Source organism: Theobroma cacao, chromosome 6 (genome assembly GCF_053813885.1).
Source record: "Theobroma cacao isolate CCN51 chromosome 6, ASM5381388v1, whole genome shotgun sequence".
In the NCBI taxonomy this organism is placed as follows: Eukaryota; Viridiplantae; Streptophyta; class Magnoliopsida; order Malvales; family Malvaceae; genus Theobroma; species Theobroma cacao.
In genome coordinates, this window is record NC_142644.1 from 31,173,808 (window position 1) to 31,192,589 (window position 18,782).

The following is an 18,782-nucleotide window of genomic DNA, read 5'->3' on the forward strand; positions in this document are numbered from 1 at the left end:
CAAGGTAGTAAATTATCCTAAAATATTAGACACATTATTTCATGAATTACGAATCAACTAAATTTATAAGCTCGTTCATGTAGATATCATTGATAATTTTCGCCTATCATAACATGTCACGTTTATCTTGTTAATGAGACGAGAATTTCGATGATGGGATTTCCTCGAAGAGCTCGTAGAGATGAGTTCTTTCGGGGATATTCTTACGTGAGGAAAACTTCGAGACTTTACTGAAGCGTTAGGATAGTTTACGAATAATTTTTTAATAAAAGATTATCGCTCTCATTATTTAAAATTGAACAAATCATGACATCATTTTATGACGACATCATTTTATGACTGCATCATGTGCATCCGTGACACCGAATAAAAGATTCAATTTGCTAATATAATAAAGAATTAGTTAATAAATAAGGATTAAGAAAATATAGAAATAAAATAAAGGGTAGGCTACAATAGGATAACTTAAGGTTAAATAGTATCGTTCGTGGAACAGGCGCCACAGGGTGCTAAACCTTTCCCGTGCGTAATTACACTTCAGAACCCATCTCTAAAAAAAATCATAAATCAGTTCTCGTTCTTTCAACGGATCTAAAATTAATTTAATATTTCGTCGATTAGAATCGAGTTAATAAGTGACCAATCTTACCTACAAAAAGACGATTGGTGGCGACTTCGAACCTATTTTTATTTTTTCACGTTATACGATTGGGTTCCTAGACTTACTCGTTATGACATATTGCATGTTATAATTTGAGTAATCTAAGTCTCTCCTTTCCTTTCATAGACTTAAATTTCTTTTACAGTTTGTGACATTTAAAATAAATAAATAATGAAAATGTGTAAATCCAACATTAATTGAAGAGTGATAAAGTATATGCTATAATTAGTGGCATATCCAGGAAAAAAAGGATGTCATATATTAATTCGCATTAAAACTGACAGGTTTGCATGCTTAAACAGTGAACAGCAAGGGCCATTAATGGCAGCCAAATATTGTAAGAAATAATTGGCATCAAATTAATAAGACAGGTCAACATGCACTGCATGACCATTCTCTTACAAGAGACTTCCATAGATTCTTGTCCAAGTATGCCAAGATATCCAAAACTTCTATCTTAGCTTACAAATCCGTTACAGAACCACTCTACTTACATTCCAATCTATCTTCGACTCGTAGGCACAAAAAAATTTGTACAATTAAATTAACATCTTTTTAACATAATTTTCGATTCATAAATCAAACTCGATCCATCTTAAAATTTCGAATAATAGACAAATAAAGAGAAAATAAATCAAGTTGATTTTGAGATCTATAAATTACTTTCCTAAATGATTTATTCTTTAAGTAAAATTGATGAAGATGGTTATGTTAAATTTTATGTATATATATTTGATGAAACAATTATTATTTATTTTTAGTTCCTAAGAGTGGGACAGAGATTTAAATAAATATCGTAGATTTGTGCCACCGAAATTTAAATTTAAATAATAATTTTAAGTTTGTGCCATATTATTTTTTCTTTTACTTAAAAAACGGGTATCTTTTCGTAACATGACAATACCTAATCATGAATAAATATGAAAAAAAAAAACCATAAATGCATGTAAGGTTTTCTTGATAAATAAATATAAACATAACTTTTCACATAATAAATAGACACAACTCTTTAAATCATTTTCATCGATAAATATACTAAACTTTTGTTTCTTCAAAATACCAAATACTTGTCCAGCCAAGTAACGTTCATTGCTTACAGGGTTTGCCAAAGACAGATCAAACAACAACAACAACAACGTTGTTGAGCAATCTTACAAGGTAAGATCTTGGTTTAATCCTTTTATCTAGAACACAAATCAGAACGCAACTCAGTGTTTCTCTTTGCTAATGATTCACAGTAAGACTACTTTGAGAGGCCGACACTGTCATCCAAAATCAAAACCCTCGAACTCATTTTTTTTCCCCAAGGTAATTCGATTTGGCTAATATATATATGTCCCTTTTGTTTTATTTCGATGAATGGATTTCCAAAAGTTTTGATTTCTTTTTATTCCTTTTTGTTAAATCATTTTTAATCATATAATCATTGAGGTTAATTATACACTAAACAGTAGAGATATATGTGTTATGCTTTTCAGCCATTTCTTGTTTTTGGTCCTACTACTCCTGTTTCGTTCTGGCAGATCCTGCTTTTTCAGCCATTAGTTGAATCCATTTCTTGTTTATGTCTTCCAGCCATTTTGTTTGCTGTTCTCTCTATGTATACAGAGTTTTATGCTGTTGCTATAAGCGGCTGTTTTGCTCACTTGTACTGTCAATGATTTATAATATATCTCTTTTCTGACTGAGAAAAAAAAAACAATAGAAATAAATTCATAGTGTTTTTCATTAAGAAAGCTATATATATATATATATATATACACTCTTATCGTATCCCAAAAGGGCTGTATATATGGAGATTTAGTCCTTAATTTTTTATGAAGAAAAGTTTTGATTTTTAGATTCATGTGAAAACTCTTTTTCATTATATAAATCTAATTATATCTTATTCTTTTTTTTTCGAAATTGATTTTATTGACCACCTTACTTGAACAGGATCTTATTCTAAAATTTTAATATGAAATCTGATATCTGTTTTTTTTTTTTTTTTTATGAAAAGTTGATATATAATTTTATTAAAAGATTGAAAGGGTGGAGAGTCCATTCATACAAGGCTAATAGATTAGTAAAGAGTCACATGAATAGACACAACTTAAGAATTTTTACAAAATCGCTATAAGCCCTCTAATGTGAAACACTTTTTCTTTTATTAATCTGTCAATCATTGGACTTGGTTCTTTGAAAACGTGTTCATAGTAAATGTCTTGGATTTTACTAATATAGTTTTTAATAAGGTTGTAGTTGAATTTTGTTTTTAAAGGAGCACGATGTTTGTTGGTGGTCCATAGAATCGTGTTTTTGGAATCACTTCCTATGATCAATTAGTAGAAATTAACCCAAACAAAGAGATAAAAGAAAGAGTTAAATTAATTATAACCGTTAGGTCATTCTTTTGAATATATTACGTGAATGCTTTTTAAATTTTAATTTTTTGTATAAGATAGTTATAATTAATGCAAAATCCATACACTTGTGGAAAGAAATAAATGGTTTGAAATGTGACAATCCAAGTATTTCTTAATTATTAAATACATTGTGGCAAGAGGAATTAACATTCAAGCCAAAATAATTTTATCCTGTCTTATTCGTTTTTTTTTTTTTTTTATGTCACATCAGATGGAAAGGGGATGTGATAGAATAAGCAACCTGCCTGATCCACTTCTTGAACACATCCTCACCTTTCTTCCAACGAAGTATGCAATTCGAACCGGTGTTCTGTCAAAAAGGTGGAAAGATTTATGGGTTTCACAGCCCTACATTTCCTTGAGCCATGATGGATTAATTGGTAGAATAGCCGAATTTAAAAATTTATCGGTCCGTGACCGAACAGTAAAAGTTTCAAAGTATAAGAACTTCTTCAACAAGGTCTTGCTTCAACCCCAAGCAAAAGTTAAGAAACTTCAAATTTCAGCCCCAGAAAGACTGGAGGCTCTGGAGTTTAATAGATGGTTTCCAGCTATCATGAAGGAAGGTCTTGAAGAGCTCGATCTCGACTTTGCAATATTTTGCGATGCACCAGTGAGCATCTTAGCTGTATGCAATACCTTGGTGACACTGAAGTTGGATTTTGGAGCACTTTCAGCACACAAATTTCCCAAATCCTTCTACTTCCCTACCTTGAAGACCATGCAGCTATGTGGTTTTGTCTTGGCCAACAACTTCACCCATCAACTGCTGCAATCCAAAAATCTCGAATCTTTGATCTTACCCTACTTTATGTTTGACCTTATGTCGCGTGATTCGGTGCCAAATTGTTCTGATCAAAAGCAAGCTTTGCCCAATCTTAACTATGCTCAGATGAACTGCCCTTACACCTTCCGAGGGGAAGATAGTACTCGCTCCTTTCTGAAGAATATGATTAATGTGGTGTCCAATGCAAAGGATTTAAACCTATCATTGTCGATCATGGAGGTAGGTTTGCCACTCTTATCATGTTTTGTTTCTCCACTGCATTGATTATTAAGAATTGTCTTGTTTTTCTTTCCCTTGTGCAGTATTTAGCCCATGATGATCTGCCCGAGTTCAATAATCTTAAGCACATCAAACTTCACCTTCAATCTTTTCACGTTAGAGCCATGTGTTACATACTCCAAAAGGCACCTAACCTCGAATTTCTTCACATAGAGTTTGTTCGACCTTATGGCAATGAGCCATTGATGCTAGAAGAACTGCGTTCTTGTTGTTCACGAGCAAACCTGAAGGTAATCCAAATGACGAATTTCATTCTAGAGGAAGATCTTGTTCTGGAGCTTGTGCAATTGATTTTTGAAAGTGCTGGTTCCTTAGAGGGTATAGTCATTGAGCTAGTTGAACAACCTAAAATGAATAACTTTCTGCGATGCCAGAAATTGTTAAAACTTCCAAGACTATCCGAGTGCAGTATACTGCATCTAAAATGGGACTCTAATTACTCTTAGTAGCTTATTACCTTCGTTAATGACATTGCATGTTGTAATTCATTTCCATTTTATCGTGGTTTGTGGTATTTTAAGAACATCATTTTATTTTCATTATTGACTTAAAATTCTCAATATAATAGTTCAAAACTTTTTAAAATTTTTTCAAGTCTGCTTTATGAATACTTTTACTTTATATGTTAATATATATATGAAAAGGAGAGAGACATCACACTATATATATCTCAAAATTGAATACCAAAAAATAGTTATATTATTTAGATTAAAACTCTTTGTTTAATTGCACAAAGAACTAAATAATTATATTACTTAAATTTAAAAATTGTATAAAGAACATCTATATACGTGAAATCATTGAAACCATAATTAAAGTAAAAAATCAACGTATATTTGGCGAAATTAATCCACCAAATTGTGATGGCTCACCCTTATCTATAATTCAATTGACTGTGACATAAACATATATGCTAGCTTGATCATTGGATCAAAATTTCTTGAAGGTCTGCTGAAGTTGGTTTCTATGCGTAGCTGCACATCCCATACAAACATTTGCTTCCTTTGCTGCACTGATTGTTGCAACCCCCGCAGTGTCTTTTGTGGGACATTGGGTTCACACACTTCCCTTTGCAGCAAATCTCTGAGTATTTACACTTCTTACCACACATCCCGCAGTTGAGCCTGTCTGTCTTCACGTTCACGCATTTCTTCTTGCAGCAATCAGGCCCCGGACTGCCCGCTACACGGCAGACTCTGGGGTACTTGTTACATGTCATCACGGCCCGAGGTTTCTGAGCAAGAAACCGGCTTGCTCCTCGGAGAGAAGTACGTTGTTCTTGGCCGTCTGCCGACGGGAGAAGATCATCAGCAACTTCGCTTGCATCATCGTCATTGTCAACCAATGGTTCTTCTTCAGATGGTGCTGCGGCGGAGAGAGTGATAGCCAAGGCCATGAGCAAGACCAACATCAAGAAAACTTTGACAAGTTTCATGGTTTTCTTAGATTGGGATCGATAATTTTTGGTTGTGGAGCAAGAATTGAGCAATCTAAAGGTATTTATAGACAAGAATTTTTGGATGCTTCACATGTAGAAAAGGTAAACGAGTTGCATGAGCTCGTTTTCGTCGATACTGTCATTAGTGGGATGGTCCAATTCAACGGTATGCATAAAATAATGAAGTAAACGAAGTTAGGCCCTCCCAAAGAAAATTTACACTGCAAAATTAGGCGAAATATTCCATCCATTTCTCCATCACTTCATCAGTTTCCCAACCCTTGCATAGTTTGCTTGTTAGAGTCTGCGGTTGAATTGTCTTTTCATTGAAAATTGTTTTCCTTTTTCTGTTCAATTGTTGACCAAATTTAATTTGAAATTAATTCGTTTTTGTATACATAATTCGTACATAAATTGATTTAAAAAATTAAATGAATAACAAGCGTCGATTTTTTTTTTTCAAAATTGACGTAATTATTCTTAAAAAGACATTATCCATACATTTTAAGTTAGCATCAACAGGGACAGTGAACTTTTTGATTAAAGCAAAGATACAAAAGGGTACCGTTCATAGCAGCCAAAATATTATAGTAAAGAAGAAAGGTCAACATGCAATGCGTAAGAGCTTCCTTATATGAGACCGCCATAGATTTCTTTGTTCAAATATGTGAAAGAAATCCAAAATTTTCAATCTTAGCTTACAAATCCGTTACAGAAGCACTCTGCTTACATTTCGGTCTTTGACTTGTACGCATAAAACTAACTTTGTACGATTGATTGCATCTCTTTGACATTGTTACAAAGATTAGACACTTACCAACAAGAACAAAAGTCTCTTATGCAAAACGTTTATCTCTGATTTTGTCAAATCGTTCCTTATGAAATTTTTTTTTAATAATTTGAGAAGAGAGATTCGAACCCTATTCTTTAAGTAGGAAAATTATACACCAACTAATAAACCAAATACTCGATACTCGTTCCTCATGAAATTTGATTCCCTTTTGTTGCTAGAACAGTTGCGTTCTAGTTGTTCACGTATGTTAATTCCTGAAGCTAATTCGAATGACAACATTTCAATCCAAAAATTCCCCATCTTGAGTTTGTGCCATTGTTATTGGAAAGTGCTGGTTTCTTAGAGAAGATAAATTTTTTGTTCTCAAACAAGTTGTATTATATTAATTAAAATGCCTGTAAAAAGTCTCACAGTTCAAATTCTTTAACTACTGTTACTAAAAACATTGTGAGCTCGAAGAAGAAATAGCTGCAAAGAACTTTGTGATATTCCCAAAAAACAAAACAACTTTGTGATAATAGAAATAGTTTTAATGACATTAATAAGATATACTATGTTTTTTTAATCAGAAATGATAAATAATAACCTAAAATATTCTAAAAAGGACATTTTGCATGCACGCTTAAACAGTGAAAATCAACAGGGCCAGTGAACTTTTTAATTAAAAGGGGTGCCATCAAGGGCAGCCAAATATAGTAAAGAAGTAGTTGGCATCAAATTAAGGAGACAGGTCAACATGCACTACATAACCATTTTCTTACACGAGACTACCATGTACTCTTTGTTCGAATATGTCAAGGTATCCACAATTTCTATCTTAGCTTACAAATCCGTTACACAACCAATCTGCTTATTACATTCTAATCTTTGACTTGTAGGCACATAATCATTTTTACAATTGATTAACATTTTAATTTTTAACTCATCTTCGATTCATAAAAAATATTCGAATCTAAAACTTTCAAATACTAGATAAACGAAGAGAAGATAAATCAAGTTGGTTTTGGTTTTGAGACGTATAAATTATTTTCCTAAATACTTAATTATATATTTCAAGATACATCAAAATTTCAAATTATTTGAAGTAAAATTAATGAAAATTGGTTACGCAGCTTATATGTATATTTGATGAAAAAATTATTATCTACTTTTAGTTCAAGTGGTAAGAGGAGGCGGAGAGTTAAATAGAAATCTTAAATTTGCGCCACGAAGATTTAAATTCAAATATAAATCTTAAGTTCGCGCCATATTACCTTCTCTTATAAAAAAAAAAAAAAAACATGTATTTGTTCATAACATAATAATACTTAATAAATAAACATAAATTTAAGTTATTCTGGATAAATAAATTGAAGCAGGACTTTTCACTGGATAAATAGACACACTCTTTAAATCAATTTCATCTATAAATACTAAACTTTTTTGTCCTCAGAATACCAAATACTTGATCCAGCCAAGTAACGTTCATTGCTTACAGGGTTTGCCAAAGACAGATCAAACAACAACAACAACGTTGTTGAGCAATCTTACAAGGTAAGATCTTGGTTTAATCCTTGTATCTGGAACACAAATCAAAGCCTAACTCGTGTTTCTCCTTACTAATGATTCAGAGTAAGACCAGTTCGAGAGGCCGACACAGTCATCCAAAGTCAAAACCATCAACCTCATTTTTTTCCCAAGGTAATTCGATTTGACTAAATATATGTCCCTTTTACTTTTTCTTTTGTTTTATTTCGATGAATGAATTCTCAAATGTTTTGATTTCTTATTATTCTTTTTGGTTAAATCATTTTTTAATCATTAAATCATTGGGCCATACAGTAAACAGTAGTAATAAATTCATGGTGGTTTCCATGAAGAAAGCTATATACTTGATCGCTTCCCAAAAGGGCTGTATATAGAGAGAGATTTAGCCTTCAATTTTTCATGAATCAAGAAAACTTTTATGTTAGATACATGTGAAAACTCTTTTTCACTTCTAAATCTAATAAAATCTTACTTTATAATTTTTGTTATAAAATCTGATTTTTTTTTTAAAAAAAGCATATATTCTGATCTTTTTAATCTAACAAATTGAAAGGACAGGGAGCTCATTCATACAAGACTAAGAGATTAGTAAAGAGTCACGTAAGTAGACAAGAACTTTACCAAAAAAAAATGATAAATTCTTTTGAGAGAATCTTTATTGCTAATCCGACAATTATTGAGTTAGATTCTTTGATAACATGTGATCATAGGAATCCGGATTTTATTCATTCAGCTTTCAATAAAGTTGTAGATGAATTTCATTTTCAAACTAACATTGTGTTTGATGGTGGTCTATAGAATCGTATTTTTGGAATCATTTCCTATGATTAATGAGGAGAAATTTATCTAAATAAAGAGATAAAGAAAGGTTAAGTTAAACATAACCGTTAGATTATTTTCTAGAAAACATTATGTGAATGTCTTTTAAATTTTAGTTTTGTCAAAGGAAATAAATGATTAGAAATGTGACAATCCAAGCAATTTCGTAGTTATTAAATACATTGTAGCAGGTGGAATTATCATTCAAGCTAAAATAATTTTATCTTCTTTTTTATTCCATTATTTTGTTACTTCGAGTATTTTATTAATTGGTACAAAGTTCATGCAGATCATGTCAGATCAGATGGAAAGGAGACGTGATAGAATAAGCAACTTGCCTGATTCACTTCTTGAGTATATCCTCACCTTTCTTTCAACAAAGTATGCAGTTCGAACTGGTGTTTTGTCAAAGAGATGGAAAGATTTATGGATTTCACATCCTTATATTTCATTGAATGATGACGGGTTAATCGATAGAATGGCTGAAAGTAAAAATTTATCAATCAGTAAGTGGAAATTTTTTTTTTTGAAGAATGAGATCCGTAACCGGAGAATTAAAGTTACAGAGTTTATGAACTTCCTGGACAAGGTTCTGCTTCACCCACAAGCGAGAGTTAAGAAGCTTCAACTTTCGTCCCAAGAAAGACTTGAGACTCCTACATTTAGTAGATGGTTTCAAGCTGTCCTGAAAGAAGGTCTCGAAGAGCTCAATCTCAACTTTGGAATATTTTGCGATGCACCATTGAGCAGCTTAACTACATCCAATACCTTGGTGACATTGAAGTTGGATTTTGGAGCACTTTCAGGACATGAATTTCCGATATCATTTTGTTTCCCTAACTTGAAGACAATGCATCTAAATGGTTTTCTTTTGGCCAACAACTTCCCCCATCAGCTACTGCAATGTCGAAATCTTGAATCTTTAATCTTACGCTACTTTATGTTTAATCTTATGTTGCATGATCCGGTGCTAGATTGTTTTGAACAGAAAGAGGCTTTGCCCAATCTTCTCAATGCTCAAATGGACTGCTCTTACGTGTTTCGCGGGAAAGATAGCGCTCGCTCTTTTCTGAAGAATCTGATTAATGTGATGTCCAATACAAAGAATTTGAACCTATCATTATCTATCATGGAGGTAAGGTTTCCTCTCTTTCTTGTTCTATTTGATTGTTACTTCATGGCATTGATATAAATAAATAATAGTCTTGTTTTTCTTTCTCTTGCGTAGTACTTAGCCCTTGATCGAACGTTTCCGGATGATATGCCAAAGTTCAATAATCTTAAGCACATAAAGCTTTACCTTCAATCTTTTCATGTTGGAGCAATGAGTTACATTCTCCAAAAGGCACCTAACCTCGAATCTCTTCACATAGAGTTTGATCGACCCTATGGCAGTGTACATGATACAGGGATGCTAGAACAGTTGCGTTTTTGTTGTTCAACTGCAAACTTGAAGGTAATTCGAATGACGAATTTCATTCTAGAAGATCCTGTTCTGGAGCTTGTGCAATTGATCTTCGAGAGTGTTGGTTCCCTAGAGGATATAGTCATTGAGCTGGTTGAACGACCTGCAATAAATAACTTTCTGCAATTGCAAAAATTGTCAAAACTTTCAAGACTATCCAAGGATAGTGTGCTGCATGTGAAATGGGATTTTGGTTACCCGTTACGCCTTTTGTTACTTCCTTCATCAATGGTTGTAAATTGAGTCATCTATCTCTCTTTTTCATGTTGTAAGCTTAAGCTCTCAAGCATCTATAGTCTTGAAACTATTCACAACCAATTCATTTTTGAGCTTGATAACTATATCTCTAGTAAAAATATACAAAGAGGACTTTGAGCTACAATATGATTCAAAAATACCTATAATTATAATTTTGAGTTATAATATGAAAAAATAACTTTTCATATCCAAATTTTTAAATAATGGTGTTTTTCATTTGTTTCACAACTTCTAGATTTAAAACTATTTTTCCAAATGTGACTTTATCAAAAGACATATTTTTCCCCATAAAAAATCATTGACAATCCAATAATTACAACAATCATATGTGACATAACTTTTCAATTACTATGACTTTCTAATAATCACAACTTTTATATGCGTCGTAATGTTCTATGTTTAGAATGTTGTAATGTTTTCTTACATATAATAAAATACCAACATTGATTGAATAAAAAAAATCATAACTTTTCATACAAAAAATATAATTTTTTATTTATAATTTTTCAGACAAAGACTTAATTTTTCAATTTAAAAATGCACAAAAAAATTATTTTTCTTTTTTAATGCTGGTGAAGATGTCAAAATCATCTGAATTCATTTTTTTTTCTTTTTTCAACATGGAAGATATCTTCTGAATTATTAGCCTTAGCATAACCAAAAACGACACCGCTCTAGTGGCAAGGAGAAGCTTGCAAAATACGGTGCGTTTCGCAATGGAATTCATTAAACGTTATTATAAGACAAAAAAGCAAACTCTACATAAGTGTTTGGATTAGGCAACAAACATCAAAACAGGAAATATAAGAAAGAAGATATGGTCATTGAATTAGTATAATTATGTGTACATGTTCCATGACAAGCAGGCTTGTCAGGGCTTTGCCATGTAAAATTATTTTTCCCGAAGATAATTCGATTTAGCTAATATAATTAGTGAACATATGGAGAAAAAAAGTTTCAGTAAAGATTATATATTAATTAGCATTATACTAACATATACTTTTCTACATTGTATTATTTAAAAAATTTTAGGTGAAATTTAAATGTTTTAAATATTAAAATAAATAATATAATATATATCATTTCAATTATTACAATGAAATTATCTCATTTAATTATTCGCATTACAATGAGATCATCTCATGCATTTGCCTATGATATAATCATCCATAAATTTACAAAATTAAGTTAAGTTATGATTGGTTTAGAGAGAGTGTGTGTGTGATGGCCCAGGCCAAAGCAAATTCTACTTTCATCATCTCGACACACCAAGGATTGGGAGGTAGAAATTCTTTCACCAGCTAGCATAGAACATGTTACCATGATCCACCCCCATATTGACTACAAAATCTGTGAAGAAATTGGCTTCTCTATAAAGATAGACGCTGATATTGAATGAAATTTTTTTGTGTTCAATTGTTGTAAATTTAATTTGATAATTCTTCGATTTTGTATAAATTGTTGACTCATAAATTGATGGAAAAGATATACCAATGAGAATGCTCGATTTTGTTTTCTGAAAAATTGATTGGATCTAATATATATATATACTGAGCAAAAAAAAAAATAATAATAATAAATATATATATATATATATATATATATATATTTGAGTTATAATATCTCGTATTCCCATCCAAGAGTCCAAGTAAACTTTGTGATGATAACATAGTTTTAATGAAAACAGTAAGACATGGTATATATTTTTTTATCAGAGACTATAAATAATACACTAAAATATTCTTTAAAAAAAGAGAGGATTTTTTGTACCCTCAAACAGTTAAAATCGACAGGCCAGAGCCAGGGCCAGTGAACTTTTTAATTACAAAATGATAAAAAAAGGGTGCCATTAATGGCAGTCAAATATAGTGAGTTGGCATGAAATTAAGGAGACAGGTCAACATGCAGTGCATAACCATTTTCTTACACGAGACTACCATGTACTCTTTGTTCAAATATGTCAGGGTATTCATAATTTCTATCTTAGCTTACAAATCCGTTACACAACCAATCTGCTTATTACATTCTAATCTTTCACTTGCAGGCACATAATCATTTTTACAATTTATTAACATCTTAATTTTTAACTCATCTTCGATTTATAAAAAATATTCTGAATCTAAAGCTTTTAAATAATAGATAAATAAAGAGGAGATAAATCAAGTTGGTTTTGATTTTGAGACGTATAAATTACTTTTCTAAATACTTAATTATATATTTCAAGATACATCAAAATTTCAAAATATTTGAAGTAAAATTAATGAAAATTGGTTACGTAGCTTTTAAATATATATATATATCTTAAATTCGCGCCATCGAGATTTAAATTTAAATAAAAATATACGTTCGCGCCATATTACTCTTTATCATTTTAAAAAAACACGTATCTTTTTCATAATACAATAATACTTTATGAATAAACATAAATGTAAGTTTTTCTTTATAAATAAATATAAATATATCTTTCATTTGATAAATAGACACAACTTTTTAAACCAAATTCTTCTATAAATACCAAATACTTGGTCCAACCAAGTAACGTTCATTGCTTACAGGGTTTGCCAGAGGCAAATCAAACAACAGCAACCTCGGTGAGCAATCTTACAAGCCTTCCTGGTAAGATCTTGGTTTAATCCATTATCTATCATACAAAAACTTTTTATCCATCCTAGTAACGTTCATTGCTTACAGGGTTTGCCAAAGACAGATCAAACAACAACAACAACGTCGTTGAGCAATCTTGCAAGGTAAGATCTTGGTTTAATCCTTTTATCTAGAACACAAATCAGAACCTAACTCGTGTTTCTCCTTGCTAATGATTCAGAGTAAGACTACTTTGAGAGGCCGACACCGTTATCGAAAATCAAAGCCACCAACCTCATTTTTTTCCAAGGTAATTCGATTTGGCTAATATATATATATGTCTTTTTTTGTGTTATTTCGATGAATGGATTCCCAAAAGTTTTGATTTCTTTTTGTTCCTTTTTGTTAAATCATTTAATCATTTAGGTTTTACACAGTAAAGGTATATTCATGGTGTGTTCCATCAATATATATATATATATATATATTCGATCACATCCCAAAAGTGTTGTATATATTGATTTAGCCCTCAATTTTTCATGAAGAAAACTTTTATTTTTTAGATACATGTGAAAACTCTTTTTCAGTTTGTAGATCTAATTATATAACTTTAATATATTGGTAAAAAGTCACGTGAATAGATAAAAGTTAAGAATTTTTACATAAATTAACTCGATTAGCTCTCTTAAGCAGAACAATTTTTGTTTCGATAATCTATCAACTATTGAGTTTGATTCTTTGAAAATGTATTCAAAGTAAATGCCTTGGATTTTACTATTATAATTTTTAATAAGGTTGTAGATGAATATTATTTTTAAAGGATTACGATGTTTGTTGGTGGTCCATAGAATTGCATTTTTGAAGTCACTACTTATGATTAATGACTAGAAATTTATCCAAACCGAGAAATAAAGAAAGAGTTAAGTTAGTTATAACCGTTAGATCATTTTCAAAAAAAAAATTGTAACGGTTAGTTTATTTTTTTTAAAATATTATGTGAATTTTTTTCCTTTTGAAAAGCATATATATAATATTATGAATAGATTGCAAGCTAATATCTTATCCTATTCTTTTCTCTCATCGTTTATGTTAGATCAGATGGAAGGGGAACGTGATAGAATAAGTGACTTGCCTGATTCACTTCTTGAATACATCCTCACCTTTCTTCCAACAAAGTATGCAGTTCGAACCGGTGTTCTATCAAAGAGGTGGAAAGATTTATGGGTTTCACATCCCTATGTTTCCTTGAGGGACGACGGGATCAATAACCAAACAGTTAAAGTTTCAAAATTTATGAACTTCTTGAACAAGATCCTGCTTCACCCCCAGGCGAAAGTTAAGAAGATTCAACTTTCATCCCGAGAAAGACTTGAGTCTCCTGAGTTTATTAGATGGTTTCAAGCTGTCATGATGAAGGATGATCTAGAAGAACTCGATCTTGGCTTTAGAAAAATTTATCATACACCTCAGAGCAACTTAACTGTATGCAATACCTTGGTGATATTGAAGCTGGATTTCGGAGCATTTTCGGGGAACAAATTTCCGAAATCCTTTTGCTTCCCTAACTTGAAGACCATGCACCTAAATGGTTTTCTTTTGGCCTACAACTTCCCCAATCAACTACTGCAATGTCGAAATCTTGAATCTTTAATCATTCGCAACTATATACTTGATCTTATGTCTCATGGTCTAGTGCTAAATGGTTCTGATGATCAGAAGGAGGTTTTGTCCAATATTAGCAATGCTCAGATAGATAGCTGTTACGGGTTCCACGGGGATGTTAGTGATCGCTCCTTTTTGAAGAATATGATTAATGCAGTTTCCAATGCAAAGGATTTGGACTTATCATTGTCTATTATGGAGGTAAGGTTGCCATTCTCTCATGTTTTGTTTTTCCATGGCATTGATTATAAACAAATGTCTTATTTTTCTTTCCCTTATGCAGTACCTTGATCGAGTGTTTCCAAATGATATGCTGGAGTTCAATAATCTTAAGCACATCAAGCTTTACCTTCGATCTTCTCATGTCGGAGCCTTGGGTTACATACTGCAGAAGGCACCTAACCTTGAATCTCTTCACATAGAGTCTGATGGACCCTACGGTAGTGCACATGATGCATTGATGCTAGAACAGCTGCGTTCTTCTTGTTCGAGTGCAAACCTGAAAGTAATCCGAATGACAAATTTCATTCTAGAAGATCCCGTTCTGGAGCTTGTGCAATTGATTTTCGACAGTGCTGGTTCCTTAGAGGATATAGTCATTGAGCTGGATGCACGACTTGAAATGAATAACTTTCTGCAATGCGAAAAATTGTTGAAACTTCCAAGATTATCCGAGGATAGTGTACTTCATCTAAAATGGGAGTTTGGTTACTCCCATCATTACTTTGGTCACTCCCATAGTTACTACCATCCTTGAATGACATTGCATGTTGTTAATTTTTTCTTTTTGAAAAGTAAAATTTCATTGGAATCAAGATTAACTCTCCCTACAGATAATATAGAGAAGATTTGAAGTCTTTATGCTCATACATGTAAGGCATATAGACTTAAAACCTCAACGTTGCATATACAAAAATCTAACATAGAACTGTCTCCTGACACCATCAACAAAACCCCCAGCCCATAAATGTTTACAATTAAGCCAAACAACACACTAAGGCACATAATGCAATCTAAACACAATCTCAAAAATTAGCAACATACAACTCAAACTTTACACATTGTCAGATAACCACATCGCATTGCTTGTTGTTAACTGAGTAATCTATCTTTTCTTTCCATTTTATTCAATGGTGAAGGTTGTGGTATTTTAAGAAAATCGTTTTATTTTGATTATTGACTTAAAATTCTCATTATAATTGTTTGTAACTTTTTTAAATTGTTTGAAATCTAATTTACAAATAATTTTTTTATGTGTAAATATATATAACATTTATTTTTAATAAAAATTAACTAACTAACAGATAATGTTATGATTAGTTGCATAACTAGAAAAAGTTTTCGTGTGATCATATATTAATTCGTATTATACGCATGCATATTTTTTTATATTATTATTACAATAAGGTTATCTAATGTGTTATAATTCCGTTATTATTTTTCTTATTTACCTTTTATTTTGTAAAAGAAATATTTAGATACTCCCCATCTCGATCATAAAACAATAAATATTCTTATACCAATACCAATAATTCATAGCATCAAAGTTGAGATGAGACCAAATGAATTATTATTATTATTATAACAACTTGGATTCCAGTATATATGAATTTTGGAAAAAGTTCATCAAAGAAACAATAGTGATGGACTCTTGCTGAGTTCCTTAGCTACTAATAGATGATAGAATAAAAGAAAGCAGAAGCCAGCCAGCCTAATTAGCATAGCTGCACAGCCCATAAAGGCACGAGCTTCCCTTCTTGCACGCGTTGTTGCAGCGGCCGCAGTGGTATTCGTCAACAGATGGGTTCACACACCTCCCTTGGCAGCACATCTCCGAGTAGCTGCACCTCTTGCCACACTTTCCGCAGTTCCCTTTGTCTGTCATCACGTTGACACATTGCTTGTTGCAGCAGTCCGAGCCGGGGCTTCCCCTGGCGCGGCAAACCGTGGGGTACTTGTCACAGGTCATTCGAGCTGGTGCCCGGGGCCCATCAGCAAGGAAACGACCAATTCTTCCCTGATGATAAGATGGCTCCTCAGTTTTGGGCAAGGGAAAATGATCATTGGGGTTCTCCTCATTCGTAGTTGAATGTAGTTGGGCAACAGTTTGCACCGCTGACAGGGTAATGGCCAAAGCCACTATGCCTAGTCCTAGCCAGGTAAACATAATCTTTGATGATTTCATAATGAAATTAAATGTGCTTAGAGGAAGAGAGAGTGGGATATAAAGATATATTCTTTTGTTGTTCGGAAATGGAAGTATGGTGAAGTATTTATATGCAGAAAACAGGGGGATAAGAACAACTATTTCCACAGTGGGTGTCATTATCAGTAGCTCAATGTGGAAAGTTAGGCACACGATTGAGAATCATATTTGAAATATGTTGGGATCGAAAATTGGAAAGAGGAGTAGAACCAAGAAATTGCCTGGAAAAATATACATATATCGACTCATTGAAGCTGCAGACGAAACTTCCCTATTAAAACTTAGACTCAAATGACATCTCTTAGGAAAACAAATATAAAGTATATATAAGGATGAGCAATTTTCGGTTCAAATTTAATTAACTAAATTAATTGAATAAATTCGATTAAATTGATCTACTAAATTAGATTGTTTAATTCGGAGGCAAGTGTAATTAAATTAATAAATTCGAATGGTTTCAATTTAATAAGATTTTATTGGATTAATAGAATTAAATGATTCACAGTCCTAAACCTATTATATAAAAAAATTGGACTTGAATGCATCATACGATTAATATGATTAATATTTCATTTTCGATCGATTCAGTTAAAAAAAATTCTTAATTGAATTAATCGATTTAATCGTTTACTCATCCCTAATTAATTATATATCCCATATATACCAATTAAATCAATGCATGATCAACTCTCCTCTGCTAAGAAAAAAAAAACTTCCAAGCCAAATTTAGTTGTCAAATTTGGAAGAGTTACTCAACTAAGGGCATTTCTTTTCGTGGCCAAATGAAACCCCATAGCCCACGTTGCTAAAATTCCTAAGGCAAATGACTTTCCGTACTCTGATTTAATTCAATCTGTTAAAGAAGCACTTAATTTTTTTTTTTTTTGAGAATTGAGATAATAAATCTCTTATTTTCCTTTCCTTTGATTGATACCATACGCCTACCCTTTTACATTTCTATTCTGATTTTTAGTTTTGACTTCCAGTTTTTCCAATTTCCAATTCCTAACATTTGGCCAGTGTTTGGCCCTCCTGCAATGAGGATTTTGAATATACTTTTCATTAAGGAAATTAAGTGCCAATTTTCTTTCTCAAGTGCACCCACCGGTAATGTGTTTCTCCCCCCTTTTTAATAAAAATAAGGGTATTTAATTGAAAATTTTAGCCCAATGTCTGGCAAAATGTCTTAGGAAAATTTCCCATTATAAATCTCTTTTTCTTTCTTGTCAGTTTATTCCATTCCCACGCTACCTTCTGAAACATTAATATATATAGAGGATTAACTAAAGCATTATGCTTCTTAATCGATATAATTACCATGTGCTATATATTTCGTTTAGTCAACACAATACCCTGCATGTTCTAGCAAAAGGTTTCATGTGTGACGAAGAACATGTAAAAATTGTAAGGTAAAAAAGGAATATAGCAAAGAAATCAAGCATAATTGCACATTCCGTAAACACAGAATTCGCCCTTTTTGCACCTCTTGTTGCAGCCACCGCAGTTTCTTTTGTCAAATGAAGCATTGACGCATTGCCCTTTGCAGCATATTTCACCATACTTGCACTTGTACCCACACATTCCACAGTTCATGCGATCTGTCTTCACGTTAACACATCTCTTCTTGCAGCAATCGGGTCCTGGGCTGTTCGTCAGACGACAGATGCGAGGAAAGTTGTCGCATGTCACATTGGCTTTGAGGTTCTGCTGAGCTAGGAAGCGGCTCAGCCCTCGTAATGAAGTTTGTTTTTCATCAAAGTCAGCTAGACTTGTTGCAGCAAGGATAGCAATTGTTGCTGAGAGTGTGAAGAAGATCGTCAGCAACTTCATTGCTGTGTTAATGAGGGGGAAAATATGAGAAGCTGGTGTTGGGATTGGTTTATGGAAGGAGATGGGATT

General features: G+C 32.4%; 6 protein-coding genes across 6 annotated transcripts; 3 read left to right on the top strand and 3 right to left on the bottom strand.

Annotated features, from left to right (window-relative positions):
- The first annotated feature begins 3,277 nt into the window (after positions 1 to 3,277).
- Positions 3,278 to 4,578, top strand: LOC18597197 (FBD-associated F-box protein At5g22730-like). The gene is made up of 2 exons (XM_018122878.2): positions 3,278 to 4,072; positions 4,156 to 4,578. The coding sequence occupies exons 1-2, from the start codon at positions 3,278 to 3,280 to the stop codon at positions 4,576 to 4,578; spliced, it is 1,218 nt and encodes a 405-aa protein (XP_017978367.2).
- A 289-nt stretch (positions 4,579 to 4,867) lies between these two features.
- LOC18597198 (uncharacterized) lies at positions 4,868 to 5,589 on the bottom strand. The gene has a single exon (XM_007026079.3). It carries the CDS (start codon positions 5,565 to 5,567, stop codon positions 5,097 to 5,099), a length of 471 nt encoding a protein of 156 aa, XP_007026141.3. The 5' UTR covers positions 5,568 to 5,589; the 3' UTR covers positions 4,868 to 5,096.
- A 3,412-nt stretch (positions 5,590 to 9,001) lies between these two features.
- LOC18597199 (FBD-associated F-box protein At5g22730-like) lies at positions 9,002 to 10,417 on the top strand. The gene is made up of 2 exons (XM_007026080.3): positions 9,002 to 9,844; positions 9,938 to 10,417. Exons 1-2 carry the CDS (start codon positions 9,002 to 9,004, stop codon positions 10,415 to 10,417), a joined length of 1,323 nt encoding a protein of 440 aa, XP_007026142.3.
- A 3,696-nt stretch (positions 10,418 to 14,113) lies between these two features.
- On the top strand, positions 14,114 to 15,434 carry LOC18597200 (FBD-associated F-box protein At5g22730-like). The gene is made up of 2 exons (XM_007026081.3): positions 14,114 to 14,878; positions 14,961 to 15,434. Exons 1-2 carry the CDS (start codon positions 14,114 to 14,116, stop codon positions 15,432 to 15,434), a joined length of 1,239 nt encoding a protein of 412 aa, XP_007026143.3.
- An 868-nt stretch (positions 15,435 to 16,302) lies between these two features.
- LOC18597201 (stigma-specific STIG1-like protein 1) lies at positions 16,303 to 16,893 on the bottom strand. The gene has a single exon (XM_007026082.3). The coding sequence runs from the start codon at positions 16,860 to 16,862 to the stop codon at positions 16,389 to 16,391; it is 474 nt and encodes a 157-aa protein (XP_007026144.1). The 5' UTR covers positions 16,863 to 16,893; the 3' UTR covers positions 16,303 to 16,388.
- Positions 16,894 to 18,168: 1,275 nt separating this feature from the next.
- On the bottom strand, positions 18,169 to 18,734 carry LOC18597202 (stigma-specific STIG1-like protein 3). The gene has a single exon (XM_018122879.2). It carries the CDS (start codon positions 18,711 to 18,713, stop codon positions 18,318 to 18,320), a length of 396 nt encoding a protein of 131 aa, XP_017978368.2. The 5' UTR covers positions 18,714 to 18,734; the 3' UTR covers positions 18,169 to 18,317.
- Positions 18,735 to 18,782: the final 48 nt, after the last annotated feature.

Bases quoted from the DNA above. Each gene is read 5' to 3' on its own strand.
- LOC18597197 (XM_018122878.2), top strand. From the start codon at position 3,278: ATGGAAAGGGGATGTGATAGAATAAGCAACCTGCCTGATCCACTTCTT. The intron at 4,073-4,155 runs GTAGGTTTGCCA...TCCCTTGTGCAG, and splicing joins TATCATTGTCGATCATGGAG to TATTTAGCCCATGATGATCT.
- LOC18597198 (XM_007026079.3), bottom strand. From the start codon at position 5,567: ATGAAACTTGTCAAAGTTTTCTTGATGTTGGTCTTGCTCATGGCCTTG.
- LOC18597199 (XM_007026080.3), top strand. From the start codon at position 9,002: ATGTCAGATCAGATGGAAAGGAGACGTGATAGAATAAGCAACTTGCCT. The intron at 9,845-9,937 runs GTAAGGTTTCCT...TCTCTTGCGTAG, and splicing joins TATCATTATCTATCATGGAG to TACTTAGCCCTTGATCGAAC.
- LOC18597200 (XM_007026081.3), top strand. From the start codon at position 14,114: ATGGAAGGGGAACGTGATAGAATAAGTGACTTGCCTGATTCACTTCTT. The intron at 14,879-14,960 runs GTAAGGTTGCCA...TCCCTTATGCAG, and splicing joins TATCATTGTCTATTATGGAG to TACCTTGATCGAGTGTTTCC.
- LOC18597201 (XM_007026082.3), bottom strand. From the start codon at position 16,862: ATGAAATCATCAAAGATTATGTTTACCTGGCTAGGACTAGGCATAGTG.
- LOC18597202 (XM_018122879.2), bottom strand. From the start codon at position 18,713: ATGAAGTTGCTGACGATCTTCTTCACACTCTCAGCAACAATTGCTATC.